This window comes from Astatotilapia calliptera, chromosome 4 (assembly GCF_900246225.1).
Source record: "Astatotilapia calliptera chromosome 4, fAstCal1.2, whole genome shotgun sequence".
Taxonomy (NCBI): Eukaryota; Metazoa; Chordata; class Actinopteri; order Cichliformes; family Cichlidae; genus Astatotilapia; species Astatotilapia calliptera.
In genome coordinates this window covers 14,521,621-14,541,835 of record NC_039305.1, presented here as the reverse complement: position 1 = coordinate 14,541,835, position 20,215 = coordinate 14,521,621, and the positions used below count along the sequence as shown (strand labels likewise).

General features: G+C 41.1%; 1 protein-coding gene across 3 annotated transcripts in view; it reads right to left on the bottom strand.

The window, feature by feature from the left end:
- prkar1b (protein kinase, cAMP-dependent, regulatory, type I, beta) overlaps positions 1-20,215 on the bottom strand; it is a 66,945-nt gene that overhangs the window by 33,267 nt on the left and 13,463 nt on the right. For 2 of the 3 annotated variants that reach the window (XM_026164970.1, XM_026164971.1), the window contains exons 3-4: positions 16,250-16,420; positions 13,091-13,182 (exon numbers count right to left, since the gene is read on the bottom strand). In XM_026164970.1, the coding sequence (XP_026020755.1) occupies positions 13,091-13,182; positions 16,250-16,420 (263 nt within the window). Of the gene's footprint in view, positions 1-13,090; positions 13,183-16,249; positions 16,421-18,969; positions 19,501-20,215 lie in introns of those variants that run through there. The other variant, XM_026164972.1, reaches the window with a different exon arrangement.

Sequence of the window (20,215 nt, the reverse complement as noted above, 5' to 3'; positions counted from 1 at the left end):
TTCCAGGGGAAAGTAGCAGTCATATATCAAATGCTTTTTCTCCTTCTTTACTGCATCTTGTTTTCCAAATCTGAGCTGGATTAAGAAAATTGATTAAAACTTAGCATTCGATTAAATTTCTGACTATATTGGTAGTTTTCTGGTGGCACTGGAAGAGAATTCCTGGCAAACTTTTAATGGCCCACTGTGTGTATTGTACTGTGTGTAAATGTGACAGGCTGTCTTGCAGGCATACCTGATGAGCCAACACATACCACCTGCTGATGCAGTCATGATGTCAGCCTAAAAACATCAAACTTGTCCAACCCTGCTGCCTCGCCCTTTCTCTCTTTTCCTTCCTGGATTTTCTCAGTATACCAGTTAGGCTACTGAGCTACTGCTACACTGTATTAAAACTTATTTTCTCCCCTGCTTATTTTAACTAAGTTTCATCATCCTGTCAGTGCAATTCACATTTTCAGTACTGGATTTTCACACCTGCCTAATGCCCCCTTTCTCTGTTCATCGCCACAGGGCAGGAAAAAGCGAGCTCTTCCTCCACTTGAAGAGAAAAAAGGGTCAGGCTGAATCAGGTGCTGACAGGACTAAGCCTCTGCCTCTCTGATGTGTCTACAGGGTAAATGTCACTGGAATGAGTGAAAGAGAGAGAGTGAGCCGTACTCTTTTCCTCTCCCAGCGTGCACAGACACACGTAATTATACTGAATGCACACAAAAAATACAGTGTAAAGCTAAAATAACCCTATACATTTTGCAGAGAAGCCAAGAGCCATTTCTCTAATACTCACACACATACACGCATGCACATGTAATCTTGACATGTTGCCTAACATCAAAAGGCTCACCGCTGTCCTGCGGGCATGTCTTTTCCTTTCCACTCTCCTTCGCACTCCCCTTCCTCTGTCCCTCCCACCTTGCAGAAGACAAGAGCTAAAACAAGATAAGCATTTGAGAAGCAGATCAGGATGCAAACGGTCCTTTGTTGGGGTTTAAACCTGAGAGGTGTTTACACAACACTGCACATTACATATACGTGCTCGAACACATGAATGAAGTAGAGACAAAACTCTGAAAACAACCTGGGGGCCCCAAGCAAGATCAGATCACTAGGAGGAAAAAAGTAAAGAAGGAACTACTAAGGACTGAAGGACTGTGGTGTTTACCATAGTGTGTGTGTGTGGTTATAATTATCTACCTTCACAATGGGCAGTGAGGTCATGGTGCACTGGGTGCTTCAGAGGAGAGACATTCAGTAGCTGACATCTGACTGACGTAAGGCCTTTCCAGCTGTAAAAAGCGCAGCCACCTACCAACTTGTATATAATATGCTAAAACTATGGAATGCACAAATGTTAGACAATTATTAACCAGAAACAAACAGAACACTTCACTCGATACGAGTTTTCACTGAACTTTCCAAATAAGGAAATCATGTGTAATCAGAAATACTCATTATCCTTGATATCCTCCACTTGGTAGTGGCACTGTAGTTTAGTGGTTCACACATCTGCCTACCAAGCAAAAGATCCCCATTTCAATCCTGGGAGGAGACACAAATCCCTTTGGTTTTGTGGCAGGAAGAGCATCTGGTGTAAAAATCTGCCAAATCAAACATGTGGAGCGACCCGCTGTGGCGACCCCTTGTGAATACGGGAGCAGCTGAAATTGGGTTTCTTCTGCACTCTACTTGATGCCCTAAATTAATATTCCAACTTTTCTGTCTTGAAGCATTCTGGCTATCAAAACACCAAATTCAATGGAGTAGATACAAAATGTTCTTTCAACCTAGAATTTATCAACACTAAAAGGAACCCAAAAGTGAGAGAGAGTACATGCTGACATCAACAATTTAAAAAATAATACATTTGTCAGTTTAGGATTCTGTCCTGAAAATTGACAGGAAATTGTATGAACCATTCTCAATTTTTATTATCAGTGTTTTTCCTGTATTAGGAACGGATATACTCTCTGTTTTTCTCCTTCTATTCCTCTCTCTCAAATAAAATCATGTGAAAAAGAAAGTTTTTAAACTCGATGCAAAGCTGTAAGTACACTGTTACTGCTTCCATGGGAATAAACATGGTAAGTAGCAGCCAGATGCTGTTAATCAAATGCACGTCATTAACTGTTCATCAGCAAATGTGAGCACCTCTATAAAAGCAGACATTTTGGCAGTTTGCTGTGCTGGAGCATTCAGGTGTGCACCATAACCTTCCCAGGAGTGGACGTCCCAGTAAAAAGTCAGACCGTGCAAAGCTAAGAGAAACTGCAAAAATCCCAAGAGCCCCATCTCAGACTCTACAGGCCTCAGTACAATTAGAGAGAGACTGAACAAGTACGGCCTGTTTGGAGGATCTCCAACAGAAAGCCTCCTCTCGCTAAAAAGAACATTGCAGCAGAGCTTGTGTTTGTAAAGCTGCAAAACTTCTGGAACAATGTCCTTTGGACAGACAAGACCAAAATTGAGATACCTGATTATAATACACAGCATCAGGTTCGGCAAAAACCAAACACAGCATATCAGCACAAACACTTTGAACCACAGAAAGCATAGTGGTGGAGGAGTGATGATATGGGCTTGTTTTGCAGCCACAGGACCCGAGCACCTTGCAGTCACTGATTTGACCACTAACTCTTCTGTATACCAAAGTATTGTAGAGTCAAATATGACAGCTAAAGCCGAAATTGGGTGATGCAACAGGATATCACATAATTTTGGCTAAAAAAAGAAAAAATCATGATGTTGAAATAGCACAGTTAAAAGTTCAAACCTCATCTGGACTGAAATGCGGTAGCAAGAGAGCTCTGCATGAACGAATGCCCACAAACCTCAATGAATTGAGGCAATGTTGTAAAGAAGAGTGGGCAAAAATAATGTAAGAGACTGAAAAAGTCATACAGAAAACAGTTGCATCAAGTTACTGCTGCTAAAGGTAGTTCTAAAAGCTACTGAATCATGGGTCGTACTTTTTTACAGGACTGCACATACAGATTTGTCTTCATTTCTGCCCTTACACTGCTATACAAGATACAGTCTTGCAAGCTGTAAATTGATGACATGCAACAGATTTTTTTCAAGTACTCATTGTGTACAAAAAAGCAATTTTAACACATCTTAAATCATTAGAGGAAAATATTTCCTAAAACGATAAACCACTGTACTGTGGCTTAAATTATGCTAAACAACCTCTATGAGATGTCCCATACTGTAGCTTATCAAGCATGCAAATGGGCCAAGTGCATCTAGTCTAAATAAATCTCAAAGAGAGTGACACCATCAAACCAATGAAGAGGTCATGGGAGAATTAACACACTATAACAAGACTGTTGTCTGTTCCTGTGCACTGGAATCTATCGCACTAGCATAGACAAAGCAGACGGGATGTATACAATAGGAGGCCATGGGCCAACTGAGCCTCTTCTGTAAGGCGCTGGGCTGCTCTGTCACAATGTGGTGGTCAGTGTGTGGGCAGTATTTTGGGAATGGCTGAGCTATAAAGGCACCGAAGGGTTGCAGGAACATCATGTCCACACAGCAGGGGCAAGCACTTGCTACAGTGACATCTACAAGCCCACTTTTACCCTACGAATGTGTTCACATGAAATGAAACCTGACACTGTGCACAATAATAAATGACCTTAGGTACTGTTAATCATTATGGTATGCACACAGAGGCCTAAAAGTGCCAACTTCTTTGGTCCTCTTCACCACTTATCAGCCTAATTTCATACAGAGACACTGCAAACAACTCCTTGCTTCTTCCACTGTGGACATTTGATGTAACTGATGCTCAGGTCCAAAATATAACTGTTTTACTTTACTCCAGCACAAACATGGATATGCAGTAATGCATTCATGCATGAAAAGAAACACAAATGCACAGCCCAAATTTGTTTGTTTTTTGTTTTTTGTAATCATTACGTACATGCACACAAAAACTCCACACACCTGCAAACACACAAAAGACATAATCATACAAACATCCTCACAGTGATGTTATAAGCAGATGAAAGGGCAGAGAAGAATTATGCGAGTTGGAAAACAGTCCTGCACAGACTCTGGGGTACATCTTGGAAGGAACACAGCTTTCTTTAGACACCATTACTACTCTATTACTCACTACTTTATGAAGAATTTGATGAGAATTGGATGAAGTGAAGGATGGAGAGAGATGCCGGGTTGGAAGAGGCAGCAAGGGAAAGGTTGGGGAGACAGAGAGAGTATGAGAGAGGACAGAAGTTTCCAGCTTTCTGTGCGGATGACTGTGTTTAACTGTGTTTGTGCATGCATGTGTGCACTTTCTGACGTGCATAGCTGGATGTTTATCTGCGCTAGCATGCAAACAAAAAGCCTGGCTGATATGGACTTCCTACGAACTATATGTTTTAGTGTGTGCACTGTTTTTGTATGGGCATAAAGGTGAAGTTGCCTCAGCTGAAGCAAAGATGTGATATGCTGGGGGAGGTGAGACTAGCCTGCTAGTTTGCTAAGGGTTGGATGGTGGTGGGGATGGTTGGGGTTCAGTCAGGCCTGCAGGTCTCCTGTGGTGAGTGACCTCATCGCCTGGCCCCTGGTATTGTGGCAGCAGCACAAAGCCATGCAGGGGACAGATAGAAGACTACACATGAATGTGGGGGAGGGAGTGGATGTGAGTGTAGAAGAAGATGCGAATGAGCCTGCATGACTGAGAGAGGGAGCAAAACAGGAAGAGAAAAACGTAAAGACAGAGAAAGTAGTGAATTCTGAAAAAGGGGGGGGGGGGAAACGGAAGACCACCAGGCTCTCAGGGAAAACAAGCATAAAGACACACAGAGTGTCAATGAGGGGACCAACAAGACAGGAAATACAAACACATTCAAACAAACAGACTAAACAGCACACAACACAAACCTGCTAATTTGTTCACACTGTGTACTGCCCACCATAAAATACAAATCATAGACACAGTCAAACATCCTCACTTTTCTTCACCCGAACACACAAAGAGACACGTCCTCACAATCATGGGAAAAGACACGCAAAGTCAATGGGATACTTCCTCAATAGTTCTAAAATCTTGAGAAAAAGAGATTTGGGTGTGAGAAGACTCCCACACAGTCATCCACGTAGCACGTTATTCTACATCCTGTTTACCCTACACTGCCCGGAAGTCCGCTAGGGTCACCTAATACAAGTGTGCATGACTATAGGCAGGCACACATCTTGTATGTTTCCAGTACAACAGGTGTATCTGTTCGAGGAAAAAAAAAGCAATGAGCCCAATGACTGTTATTACCTCTTTTATCTCTGTGTGGCAAAAACACCCCCTAGGGGCTGCAATGTGGTAACAACATACTCAGCTTCACTAAGTGGATGCTCATGTAGGAACTGTGTAGATGAATTGTGTGTCACATTTTAGCAAAACACCCTATGTAATTTTAGAAGCATCTTTCGTGTATAACAGATATTAACACACTGTAGCACGAAGCCCAATTTCCACATCAGATCAGCTGAGCTATCAGATATGACGATGACAGTTATGATCATCTGATTAGGTCAGACAGTACACTATCTCCTCTTGCATCCTCTCCGTTGCTTTGTCCATTCACACGGGCCTTAAATAAACTTCCGCTGGAACACAAGAGGAGACAGAGCTCCCTGAGGCCCTTTTAGTGCCTTTCCCTCTGCTCTTGTTTATATGTTTAAGTTTTCTGTCGCTTGCTAATTTATCTGTTAGTTTTTTCACTTCACACAGAGTCTCTCTTTCTCTCATACACACACACACACACACACACACACACACACACACACACACACACACACACACACACACACACAGAAAAAGACTGCCCGTAGACTACTAAAGATGTTCCCTGTCCATCAGCAGGGGCTGGTTGGGAAGGTGCAGAGGTCAGGGTTTAAGGGCCAAAGGCCATCTAATGAGTCACTTCATCAACTCATTACTCAACTAGTTAATTTGAGGATTAAAGCAGGCAGGATGAGGTAAGCACCACCTCTTTACAACCGTGCTCTCCCCCCATTGTAACCTTAAATTTTAACTGCTATTGTTTTGTTGTTGTGCATGTTGTGCTTCTTGTGGTTAGAAGTAAACCAGTTTTAGTTCTGGAGTATCATTTTGAGGTTGTTTTTTTTCCCAGTTTCTGGTTCTCTACTTATCAGAGATAAAGAGCAGCTTTTGCTTGAATTACATTCAGGTCCTGACCTGAGAAGATTTAACAACTCCTGCTAGCAGATGGCAATGTTATTTTAAAATACTACAAACTGTGCCAAGTCAGCTAAAGAAATGGGATAAACAGGGTTTCCTCATGCCTGCCAGACTATTTATGTGGATAGTAAGAGAGCATGGTTTCTACTATGTGCACTGTCCCCGTGAGAGCATTTTGTGGTGTGAGGGCATTGCACTAATGGAGGTGGGCAGGAGTAGACAACCTGATGAGTCTATTTGTGTGTGTTTTGTTTGTGTAAAGGGAAATATAAAACGGGCTCCTGAGATACCCCTTTAAGAATTAATGTGATTTCTCTTAATTGTTGTTCTTATACACAGGAAAGTGGGAGGTCATCAAGGTCGTTTAACCAGGTGTGCAGAAAAAAAAAAAACCCTGAAAATAAACAGGCCAACATTAACAGATAAATGGCCCATTGCTATCAAAAAGCTCATTTCAAATCATAGCTCTTCAGGAGGAAGTGTGATAAGAAAAACTTGTTTAAATAGCCAACAGTGCTTTGATTTACTATATTAAAAGACTGCCTCACAATGGGCATTTAGCTGGAGGAAGTGTTGGGAAGATAGGCTGGCAAATGAGGGCACACCTGGATAAACAGGCTGTATTTACATGCACACTGTACTGGCACATGCATATACAAGCGGTGTAATCTTGAGTGGCTGAGACCATATCCAAATTGGTGCAAAAGAAAGTATGACCTGATTCTCTTATCAAACCTGATATTTTCCTATTTAAACATGTAATCTGAAAAATATTCTAATCTAAGTGCTGTAAATTAGCTGAAACCAAAACACAATAATCAGACGTAGATAGTAAGATAAGATGATAGTTTCACTCAATACAGCTCCAGCACTGACGTGGCCTGGTTTGACTGACTATAATGTGAAACCATACACCTGCTCCTTGCTTATCTTGTGTAACCACATGTCCGTTTATAGGGACGCATCATAATGAGGTCATCATGGTACCTAATGGGTAGCAAATAGAAGGGTCTGACCATGAGCTAGCTGGCAGCAACGTGTTAGAGGTTTAGACATTACTTTAGAGACCAGCCAAGGTCAAAGAGATAAGCACATAGAAGATACTCAGTTTTTATCAGTAACAAAGCATTCCTGACTTTGTACTTCATTCAGACAGGTGTTTCACATGAATGCTATATGTACAGGGTCAACATTCTGACACTGCATTAAAAAAAAAAAATCTGTCATAGCAGCGTTAGTTCACTACCCTCAGGTGGCTTGGATCCACTCCTCAAAGGTGGCACTCATTTAGAATTGGTCTCTCGGTGCTCCCAAACACTGCTCATAATATTTCAGTGGGTTAAAGCAGAGTACAAAGCTAAATTACGATGTTTCCAGCAAAAAGCTGCATTTTGATAGCGGGGAGCCTTGCTATAAGACGTATGCTGTTATTTTACACAAAAAGGGTGTTGCTCAGAATTAGACTAATGTTACATTTATTTAGACAAGAAATAAATATATATAACATTCAAATTTTATATATGCACAACAATACAAAAGAAAAAAAAAAGTAAGATAAAGAAAGAAAGTTTCTGCTAGTGCTGAGACACTTGTAGATGTTACCACACACCAAACACAGAATTTATAAAATAAAATCATAAGATCATAAAATCATCATAAAAAATGTTTGAACTTATTTTAACTACTGGTACTACTACTCATCAATCGGCCCAGCAGCGGGCTTATTTTACAAGTGCTCTTTAAATAACTGTAACTCCTTTTTGTACTAGAGACAAAAATCAAGCTTCATGGGGATTTTCAGTGTTTCACGGTAGCACAAAGCATTCACAGGCGCTGCTGTGTGAACACAGACAAAAAAATCAGCTGCGCCTACATTTTACCATGTGTGCTTCACATTATTTTACCCCTCAATCATTTTGGGCGAGGGAGAAAATTCAAATAGTTCTTGAAAGATGAGAATTGTTTTGTAATTTTCAAGCTAAAATTACAAAATAAGTTAAGGTTGCCTATATGACACTTGGGTGATAAACCTTTCAAGAATTAGTAGCAGTGTGGAAACCTCTTCTTAGGAGGGGAAAAAGGCAGTGTGTATTGATGAATCCAGTTTTGAGATTTCTGGAATTAACAAAAGGGTAAATGTAAGAAGACAAACATGATGGAAAGTGTGAAACACTGCAAAATAATTCAAATCAAAGAGTGTTTCTGGGATCTTCAGGAGTTGGATAACTGCACGTGTGACCTGTGATTTGCCAGCGTGGACTTTCCTCTATAGTCACATAGCCTCAGACGCATGGGGCACTTCAGGAAATCGAAAGCAAAGCACCCTTGACATGACAATAAGCCCTTTGAAAGACTCTCAAATCAGGCTGTGACAACACACATTTTCAGGTTGTGCAGTTTTCTGAGTCCAGGCAGCTCAAGTGCATGCTATTATTACAGTGAAATTTAAAGAAGCAGAAGCATCTTCAAAACTGTTCCCTGACTTTTAAACAGAACTTAGACCCCTTAGAAGATGAGCATAAACATAAAATTTCAATGATGAAAATGCAAGAAAAGTGTGTATTTCTCTTTAAATCCTCTATTTAATAACACAGAAATGTTTTCGTGTGTTAAAATCTGTGAGGCCGCAAAACCTGTTATGGCTCCTTTTCCAGGCATCTGAGGAAAGATTGACTGCATGCACCGCACAAACACATGGCTGGTGCAGCTCAAAAACTTTGAGGTCATGAAGGCTGACATATGGAATGGTGTGTTAATCAAAGAGTCCATGCTCCCAGCTGGAGCAGACACACTGGAAAAACATTCTCACATGCATGCTGGAGAATGCACTTGTAACACGTGTGTGTGAATGTCCATGTGTCTGTGTGTGTGTGCATGTTTCTCATAATAATGTAAAGCCTGTCAATTTTTGCAGTGATGGTGGAGTTTGTGAGCCGGGTTATGCATGTGTGTGTGCCTTTGCCTAACCCTGGTACCCTTTTCCAACTTTCTGTGTAGTTTATTTAAAGAATTACACATATTTAATCTAAAATAACATATTATTACTAAATTCAGTTGTTTTGGTTTAAAGTGGATCTACTGTATTATACAGTTAGATGATCATATTACACATGGCTAAAGTTTCAAATAATGAGGTCAAACAATGTATAACTAATTCCCTTTAAGCCAGAAGCTCAAACTTCCCTCTAAACCTTTAGTTTCTGACTACTTTTTTAAAATGGTGATAATAATGATTTTCTTTACACTGTCAAAGAGGGGAATATCTTTAATATGGTCAGCTCCATGAAGACAGCAGTCTTGTGCACATACTGTTCAAATCTTCGGTTTGAGACTGGCAGCCAATCAGAAGTACGGGAGTATGGCATTTAGGAGCTATAACGGGAGGATCAAGACTCTGTACAGGAAAAATAAGGATTATTGTGCACTGTGAATCATGCAAAGTCCCAAAAAAATAAAAAGCTATCTCATGATTGTAGAGCAGTAAGCGCAAAAAGAGCCAATGACATGTCTCTTCCCCTTTAATGCTCCAGTATTTCCTTTTCTCCCTTTACATGTGGTTGGGGAGCTCTGCACTTCGGCAATTTTAAAACCAGAATGTCAGTGACGTAGTAGCTCATCTGGCTCATGACATCCGTCATAATTCACAGGTTATTGCCTGGAAAACAACAAATGTGATCTTAACTTTGAGCACAGCTTTGACTAAACACCCATTAGGTAATCACTGTGTGCAAGTTTGATTAAATTTTGTAGGAGGAGAAGCAATTTGTCGGAATTATGGATGGATTTCTCATTGGTCCTTCTGCCAGACAAGCTGAAAAGAGACAAGACAAGTATCTTTTCTCTTGCCATTCTTTGTGAATACAGCAGACACGCAAACACGCATTACCCTGACATCTTTAAAAAGCTTGGAATGAAAGCTGAGGAAGCAGACATTTACAAAACAGGATATAACCAGAATGCTGACCACAACCTGGCTCCGTTTCAGTTTAAGTAATATTTTTCTTGTCCCAAGATGCCCTCCTGCATCATTGTCCTCCTGTCTGGCTCATTCCTGTAATTATACAGACCCATCTCAGCCCCAGCAAAAAACAAATAGACTAGCTTCACTGGTGGAGAAAAAAAAATGAAAACGCATGAGTTATAATGCTTATAAATCTAATACAATCGGTGTGCATATCCAGACATAAGCTTCTAGTCTATTCAGTAATATATAATCTGAGAAAGGTCAGAAAGTGGCATGATATATGTTCATTAACTAAACACAAATGTCTAATGTTTTAATGCATACAGCATACACAAAACATATTTTTCACCGTTTCTGGCTACACTCTGTAAAATGAAATGGAAAAGACTTTTAAAGCACCATATGTGTGCTTAACTGCTATAGAGAATCATTTTAAAAGGAAACATGGGAATAAAAAGTATAAGGCATAAAACAGCCCTGTCTACAAGTGTCTGTTACTAAGCTTATTAAAAGTGACATGCTCACAGGGCTCAGCACAGTCTCACTGAATTTCTAGAAAGTTATATGAGACAGATAATGGATGAGAGACAGGATGAAGGAGGACAAGACAACAAGGGGAAAATTGGCCACAAAAAAAGCGATGAGAGGAAAAAAAGAGAGCACTGGAGAGAGCAGCAAAAAACAAAGAGGGCTTCATTGTTTTTGTTTTTACTCATTACTGAAGGGGATGATAGCATAATATAGTGCTAATGGGGGAACAAATTGTGTGGTGTTCGGCTTACATAACTGCTGAGTGACTAATCACACAAGTTGTTTCCTTGACACACACACACACACACACACACAGCTATCAGCACCTCTTTTTTTCTCTCCGCTCTGTGCCGCTCACACGCTCACCTCCATTTCATGGAGGTCTCAAGGAAATTATTGCACAAAATAAAATAAAAAAAACACTTAAGATCAAGAAAATAATTATAAAAAAAATGAAAGGAAAAAACATTTCACATGCATAGCCCTCCCTGTAATATTAGATGACCTGATACATCGTGATGATGAGAAATACGCCATCAGGTCAAAAACAGACACATAACTTCAGCATTTGTGTATTTCCCCAGTTTTCCTACCCCATTAGACCATATGTGCATGAATGGCTCAATGTCTGATAAATCAAATGGACAGCTGTTTGCAGAACGAAAGGAGAGCTAGAAAGACAGAGTGAGAGGCAGAGAGGGGGCGATGTAGTCGGACTCCATCTGCTAATCTGCGTCAGTCCAAGGCAGTTCTGGCACATCAAGCGAGGGTGATGTACTTTACTGTCACTCCATCAATGCCAACAACAGAAGGCACAAACAAGCAAAAAATATTCTTCACTCTGAAGTTCAGTTTAACTTGATTTTATGCTTTGATGCCTGTTTGTAAAGGAATGTACAGTCGTCTGGTAGATGACTGAGGATTTTATGGCAAACCTTGCCAATGAGAACTTGTAGTGTACTCTAAAGTGACCAAGTCATGTGTGCAGGCCTTCTGCTTGCTTTGCGCAGCGTTTCATTAATGCTGCAAGACCACATTGGGCATAGATCAACACATTTCTGTCAGCGGCACTCCAGGCACAACAACCGCAATGCAACTGCAATGCGACCAAGCCACCAGCCAGTGGTCCAGCATCATTAGCTGTAAGTGAAGAGTGAGGAAGAGCAGAATTGAGGAATGGACAGTGTAAAAGCAACTAGGATAGAAAGTTAGGGGCAGACAAAACCAGCTAACTGCCATGTCCTTGCAAAATCTAGCAAATCCAACAAGGTTTTCACTCGCCGAGACACTGCTGCACATTCACCCACAAATCCCACAACAACAAATTCCTGTGTGCACACCATTAATGGTTTAAGCTTGCTGTGTATATTGAGACAGCAAACATGACAGCCAGTCAAATAAATTCTGCATCATGCATGGTTTCATGGGCTGATGACAATGCCATTACATTGCTTTGCATGGGAAGAGACTGTAAGTATATTAAAACCTGATGGGTATGGTCTGCTGCCAGATATTTCTTTTCTGTTGTAACTTTAATCTGCCACATCAGCCACCCATGGGCATGGTTTTTCAAACTGTCCACTTCCATCACATGTTGCGCCCGCCTAGAGGCTCCTTCAGAGTCACTGACATGCAATCAGAGGTCTGTGTGCCTGTGCCAAGGCAGCACGGTAAATTGTCAGCTGACGAAAGAGTGGAAAAACTGTGTTTTGGGTTTGGCCTGTGCTCTCTGTAGCCAACAGGAAAGCTTCGGTGTTTCCTCTTCATGGGACATAATGGATTCTCCCCGCCAATGAAACACTATTCCTCCTGGCGAGTCTGCCCGCCGGCCACCTGAAACCCTTTCCCACAACACCCCGTCCCCTGTCTGAGCCAAACCCAGCCCATGAACTGCAGATATGGGACAGATGGAAGGATGGTGAAAGGGCGTCTGAAGAGAGGGGGAATGTGAAATAACACTGAGTAGGAGCAGATGGTAAAAAAATAAAATGGGGGGAGACAGAAGAAAACTGGCATCTTTCTTTTTCTTTAAGACAACTATGGAGAATCGTTGATTACTGAGCACTGTGTCTGTGCAACTCCACCCATATACGCAACATGATACGGATACTCACATCGCTTACCATGGCAACCGACAACACAATGAAACACATCCAGTCGCCCCTTACCCACACATAACGGCACCCCCTTCTCTTCCACATCTGTCCATGTTCCGCTGTTTAGGTAATGAGATGCTGACAACACTGGCACATAGTGGCCACAAGGGCATAAGACCCGACTGAAACAATGGCCTCTTTATGATTTTATCAGCCTAAAAACAAGCATTCAGACCTCAAACACACATCTGGGTCGCTGGAATCACATGTTGGGCAAACGGAAAGATTTTGTACCTTCTCTCATTGTCATCCAGGTGAGCGAAGAGGACATTCTTGGAGATGGCCTTGGCCAAGGCAGTCATGGTCTTGTAGTCTTTTGGAATCACCTGTGAAGGCAAAAGAAAGAGGCAGCACATGAATGTGTGCTTTAACAACACCATGCAGGTGGACACATGAAACAAACCAGCACAAACAAAAAGCAGAACCCACTTCAAAAGCTCAGTAAATTAAGTAATTAAAGACCAGAGTGCTGGCAAACTCTGAAAGGAATATCCCACACGTGCATCTGTATATTTTTGGGGAAGCCCATCTGTTCAAGGATTGCACTCAAAATGTCACACAGGCCTTAAAAATTCACCAAAGCCCTGAACTCATTCATAAAACATGCATTTTCATGTCCCAGACTCTGTGGTGTGTGTGTTCACAAAAAAATGGAATGGTAAAGTCTGGAGCCACAACAAAGCAGCTGGAGAGAGAAGTCCGTCTGTATAGCTCTCTTCTAGGATGTCCTAATGCTCATTTAACTGTAGAGCACAAAAGGCAAAAAGTAAAACAAAAAGACGTTTTTTCTTATATAAATATGAGGGAGTGATATGAGGGAGTGATATATGTGTGTGTGTGTGTGTGTGTGTGTGTGTGTGTGTGTGTGTGTGTGTGTGTGTGTGTGTGTGTGTGTGTGTGTGTGTGTGTGTGTGTCCCTCTTGTCGTGGGAGAGAGGAGGGGGTAAGCTGTAATTAAGTTAATGCAACAGATGTCTCCACATGAAGACAGCCGCACTGTGCTGTTCACAATATGCACACAAATACGCACAGAACCACATCACACACAAACTAAAAAGTACCCAAATTTTAGAACTAGAACTGGCTACTTAGTGGGCAGAAAGAGAAACAGGCTGGTCAGGCCTGGAAAATGCAGTTGGAAGTGGACACCGATTTTAGGTCAGCCTCCGATCCATCTCTAGCTCCGTCACCCAGAAGATCATCCAGTGTCGCTCCATACAGCCTGTTACCAGTCGGCTGGATGCATTTGCACTCCAAAAGCTTAACTGGCTTAACATTTTGAATGTAATGGAAAGAAATTATCATTCAGTCCAAGCAAACAATTTAGGTAAAGGCAGATAGAAAAAGATGGATCTCTGGTGTTCAGTCATTTACACCTGCAAGCAATTATCTGCTGCAAACACAAAAACACCTTCAGAGCAGTTTTTTTTTTTTTAAACAAAATCAACATGCACTGTGATGTTAGCGGTGAAACACGCAATTCAATTCTCATAACACAATCTCCAGGCCAAGTTGGCAGACCTTATAATTTGTTAAGAATGATATCACACAAAAACAATTTTAATCAGATGAGCACAGTTCGCTAACTGACATTGTCAAATAAATCACCTGTTACTTTTTACACTGGAATACTGATAGAAATATTTATGTAGGAATTTGTAAGCGTGTATTACAGGCTTTGAGTCTGTGTGTGTTTGGTGTTGTGTGTATGGCACCTTACTGCACATAAATGGCCAGAAATACAGAAGAAGAAATACACAAAAAATCACTTTTCTCTGGTTGATTTGTTGTGTTAGGCTAAGTTGTAACAGCACAAAGTCTTTTTTTTGTTTAGTTTTTTTGTACATGCTACTGATGCGGATTTGACGTGACGTGGATGTGTAAAGAAAACGAGGCTGGAGATGCAGGCAGGCTTTTTGCCATCACACATGTCTGTAGAGTCTGGTATAGACCTCAGAGCCATGTGTGGGTGTTTGCACACACCTGATACACACATACACACAAACACACACACTGCATGCTCCATTGGGCATGCGATTACAGTGTGGTGATGGGGGCTCGTGCCGTTATGTCATTACCCAGCAATTATTGGCGTGTCAAGTTAATTACAACTGAAAAAGCATGGTAATGTTACACCACTTAAAGTGTGTGTGTGTGTGTGTTTGTGTGTGTGTGTGTGTGTGTGTGTGTGTAACGGTGTGTGTGTAACGGTGTGTGTGTGTGTGTGTGTGTGTGTGTGTGTGTGTGTGTGTAACGGTGTGTGTGTGTGTGTGTGTGTGTAACGGTGTGTGTGTGTGTGTGTGTCTGTGTATAACAGTGTGTGTCTGTGTGTAATGGTGAGTTACAGTTTCTGGCACAAGAGCATCCCTTCTTCCAGCTTCAATAAATTATGGAGGAATGGATACACGGCAGTTTGTAAGAAGACTGATAACTTGAACTCTTGTTGTCCACAAAGAGAAAACAACTACTGAACTTTCTCTTCCTCTTTACCTGTTAACCACACTGTGTTAACCAGTGATACAATGTAAATCTAAGTATGAATCAAGTCTATTTTCTGCATAATCTGTGTACAAAGATATGTGCATATTCATATGCGAACAAGACCTTTGAAATTGGAAGCTTTCTGGTTCCCACTTCCACTCTCAGTTATATTAACCAATCGTGCATGAGCAAGTTTTGATTGCACGCAGATGAACAGTCCATGTGGAGAGAGAAAAATTCAGTAGTGGTGAAATGTGATCCCAAAACCATCAGCCATCATGTGAAGAAGATTTTGACTTTTAGATTTATTAGGATTCACAAAAAAATGAAAAATAAAAATCTTGTCCCAGAAATCCACCTGCTACATTAACCCAGATTTCCGTATGAATGTTAATATACTTAAGGTGCTATTAAGTCTGGGTACTCAGCATCTGTACTGACATAGATGACTCACACGCTTGAGTATTTTGCTGCAAATAAATTAACTCCAAGTCTCTTCACTAATGTTTGTAAAATTGCACCGTTTAGCCTCTTTCACACTGGTGAAATGTTCTATTTCTTGGTGGGTGTTAAATGAATGAAAATAAACAACTTCAATGTTATTGATTACACTAGTGTGTATTAAAAAATAATAATAAACCCCACCTAACCTTCTGACTGAACGGTATTCATTGTTCATTTGTTTTTACTCTATCATAGCATCATAGTTTAATGTGATGTTTTGCTTAGAAAACAGAAAAACTAGACAGATTTAAGTAAACTGGTTGTATTCTACATACAAACCTACATACCTGCTGCCAACTGTGTGCAAACCTGTTAATGACTTTGTATAAAAGTGCACACAGCTTCTTTATGCGTTAGATGTTTGTCTCTGCAATCAGATGTTAATGTATGTATCCGTCATAAGGCTGACCTTGCGCACATAGCTGACAGCGTCCTCCTCGGTGTAAACCTCGGCACTGACACCGCCCCTGCGGCGACGGGCCTTGACAACAGGGTTGGGTGGTGGGGGAGAAACTTCATCGTCATGCGAGTCTGACTGGCTGTTAGATTTCTGGCGTGCCATGATCTGCTTGCATTCTTCCTGCAAAAAGCAAAGAGAAAAGATTTTTTGAGCTGCAAGCAAAAAGAGAGGGAGATAAATGGACAAGGCTATTTAAATATTTTTTTTAGAAAATGCTGGTATTTCAAAAAGGAGTACCCAAGACAAATTCTTTAATGTGTAACAAAATGTGCATAGGAACACAGCAAATACTATTACTAGTGCCAAAAGACTACAGTAACTTCAAGCAAGACAAACAAGATCATCTTAAAGCATTTGTTATTCTTTTCAAAACAATCACATGAGCGAGAGCTGACAAACCACCATTTTAACAAAACATCATGTGGAATTTTAGGTCAGACACTGTAAGAGAATAAACATCAGTGTCCTACTCCTGGCTGCCATGGTATGATGAAAGGGATCAAATATTAATATTGGCAGAACTGACCATGCAGCACGAAGAAGGCTCAACCAGGTACTGTCCTCCTTTCAGATAATGAACAACAAGGAATAGAGACATCAAAGGGGGACACAGGATGCCTCTGGCTGGCTGTTCTTTTAACTGCTGAACACTCTGCAGGTGATGAATTATTGATTGCAAACTTGACTAACACGTTAGCATAAGTACACAATCAAACCACTGAACGCTTGTTAGTATGTGAGACTGCTTTGAGACGAGGGAAATGGGAAAACAGTTTGTGCAAAGGTAGCAAAAATCCGCTGCTTTGTTCGTTCCTGCACAGACACTGACAATGGCTGGTGTGAATCTGTGGATTTTCATGCATTAATGCACTTAGTAGCACAGTAAGAACTGAGCTGACAGCAGTATTATTCACCACCCATGTTTTGGTGCAGTAACAATATCTATGACACGTTTTCTTATATATATATATATATATATATATATATATATATATATATATATATATATATATATATATATATATATATATATATATATATATATACACATATACACATATACACATACATACATATATACACACACATACATATATATACACACATACATATATATACATACATACATACATATATACACACACACACACACACACACACACACACATACACACTTGGGGCTTTCTTCTGTTTGCTAGTTCAGTGCATTGCCACTGTGCAGTCGGAAATAAACAAAGATGTCTCAGAGAGACAAGATTCCAGACAGGCAAACGTGGCAAGAAGTGGCACTCTCACACTGCAGTACAGAAACACCAGACAGACAAGATATAAACAGAAAGAGAACTGCTGTAAGAACAGATTTTTCAGAGCGTCGGTGGTCTCTCTTCCAAGCCTATTTGTAACTGTGTTGAGCAAAACATGACCTGATTCAATCACCCAACAAAAATGAAAATTTAAAGTGACATTTGATTTAATCTTTTGCTTTTCAAGGACTTCAGAAAAAATAGAGTTTTGCACTTTTCACTTTAGTGCACTGTAATATGCATTTTTGACTATTATCTGATGTTTAACAGATGAAATGATTGCTGCAAATCTGAAGACAGGTAAGAAGAAAAAAGACCTGGAAGTAAGCTAGGAGTAAGAAGGTTAGTGAATGCAGGGAGCAGAAATTTCCTGACAATTCACTGTAGTCAAAAACCGACAAGGGGAGAGAGGACAAGAGACAACTTGCAGCAGAGAGACAGAAAATGCCACAGAAAGGGATGGAGAGCATAGGTAATGGTGAAAAACTGTCATATTAGCTGAAAACGGAGACTCAAACCTGTCAAATCACAAGTCAGCACTTCTCTGTACATACTTCCTAAACTATTTCAATAATTACAACAGCACAATATCATGAAATCTGGAACGGCAACACATCCACAATACAATTTTAGAAAACACTAGCTAGTTAAACAGTTGTTTTCAAGGTTATTCATTAGCTCAGACTTTGACTCAGCCTTTGATGTAGTGTACTTTCATCTAACATCCCCCAATTCGACTCCCCCTTCTGCCTGACTCCATTACCCTCTTACTCGTATTAATGTTTTGCTCACTTTCACAAAACAGTACGATGATGCAAATCTCATGCCAACACGTGAGTTAGAAAAGCAAGCAAAACACTCCGGTGTGCACACGCATACATGCGCTTCTTGCTTACGCAGAGTCACTGCCTGCGGGAACACAGCCAGCAGGAGGAGGAGAAGAGAAGCAGAACCAGAGAGCAGATTCAGAGCACACATACAGCCACAAACACATAAACACACACATAACCTTGCAGACACATGCACAGGCAGTCTCCGGGAGGAGAGCTTCCAAACTGAGCTTAATCAAGGTGGCGAGATCTGCAATCAGGTAACACACTGCATCCTCTACAGAGCCGAAACAAACACTTACGCACAAACGTGCTCGACAGAATCATGAACTAGCAAACACTGTTAATCTGCTGCTGTCTGTGACTAACAGCCACCTAAATGCACACACTTTCACTCAAACAATTCAGTGGGCAAGCACCTTTACCTTGCAAAAAGGTTTTTATGGAATTGCACTACTTGTTTCAGTCTCAATTAGGTACACAGATTAGCTTCAGGAGGCTAACTAGAGTTAAGTTTGTAATCAGAGATATTTACCATGGCATGGAGGGCCCCTTGGCCTGGCCGGCTATGAGTCCCGTAGCCTGTCAGAGGCACTCGGCATCAAGTCAAAGTGTGCATGGGTATCAGCACACACTGATCCCCATCTCATGCACACCTGAGACACATGCCACAATGCATCAGCATCTTGCCATTCTAGCACAGCAACTGCTGTGTGTGTCTGTCTGCATGCAAGTAAGGAGAGAATCCAAGTAGTGTGCGAGACAAAGTGATAGCGTGCAAATGACAAAATGTCTGCAATCCCCGCGACACAGCAGCCAAAAAACAAGTCTATTGATGAAAACACTTATCACAGCAAAAAGCTTCTCTCTTCACTGGTCCTGCGCAACTCTCTGTCTCTGCTTTCCTCTTTCTCTCTCCCTCTCTCGCTCGCTTTTGCTCTCTCTCGCACGCACAATCAGGTGGCGCAATGAGCGGTCTCCTCTTGCTATACTCCGTCACTATGACAACTGGGTACTGCGAGCATCCTGAATAGTTGGTGAGTCTGAGCAGGAAGGAACGGTGGCTCACACACCTTTGTACACACCAGTTCTGACGCCTTCTCGCTTTCGCTCACTCGCTTGCACATCTATGGTGAATCAGATCACACAAGGGAAAACGTGACACTCTTCAAGATGGACTTCTGCTCTGACCAAATGGTGTGCTTGAGTTTTTCACCAATGAATGGATTCAAACATTCCCACAGGGATGCATAATCATCCCATACAATCCCTATGTGTGCAAGTGTTCTGCAGTTGTACTGCTTTGTTTTTCAATCTTTGCCCACGTGCTTTTAGGTCAGAGGGTCACTAATCAAGTGAGGACTTTGTGTCTGGCTCCAACAAGTCTTTGTATTGTTGTGATTCCAGTGCTCCATTAAAAGGGTGGAAGAAACACATTTAGTATGACTTTTGAAGTCTACTTTTGCTGCCTACACAGCAAGTTTCATTAGTTCATTGCGAGCTAAAAGCATTTGCAAGAGACAAATGTTGAGCCCTTCTCTAGCAACACGCAAGCTAAACAGCTAAAGTACTCTACGCAGGGCTATGTACAGCAGCAAAACAAAACACATCTTCAGTATATTTTTCTTTTCGATCTAGGATAGTAATCCATTTGTCATTCAAAAAGCAAACCAATACATGATTAATATCCTGCATTCAGATCTGCTAATTTTATTCACCAATAAATAGCATTTTCTACTCTAGATTTTGTGCTATTGCCCTATATCAGACTCACACTCCCT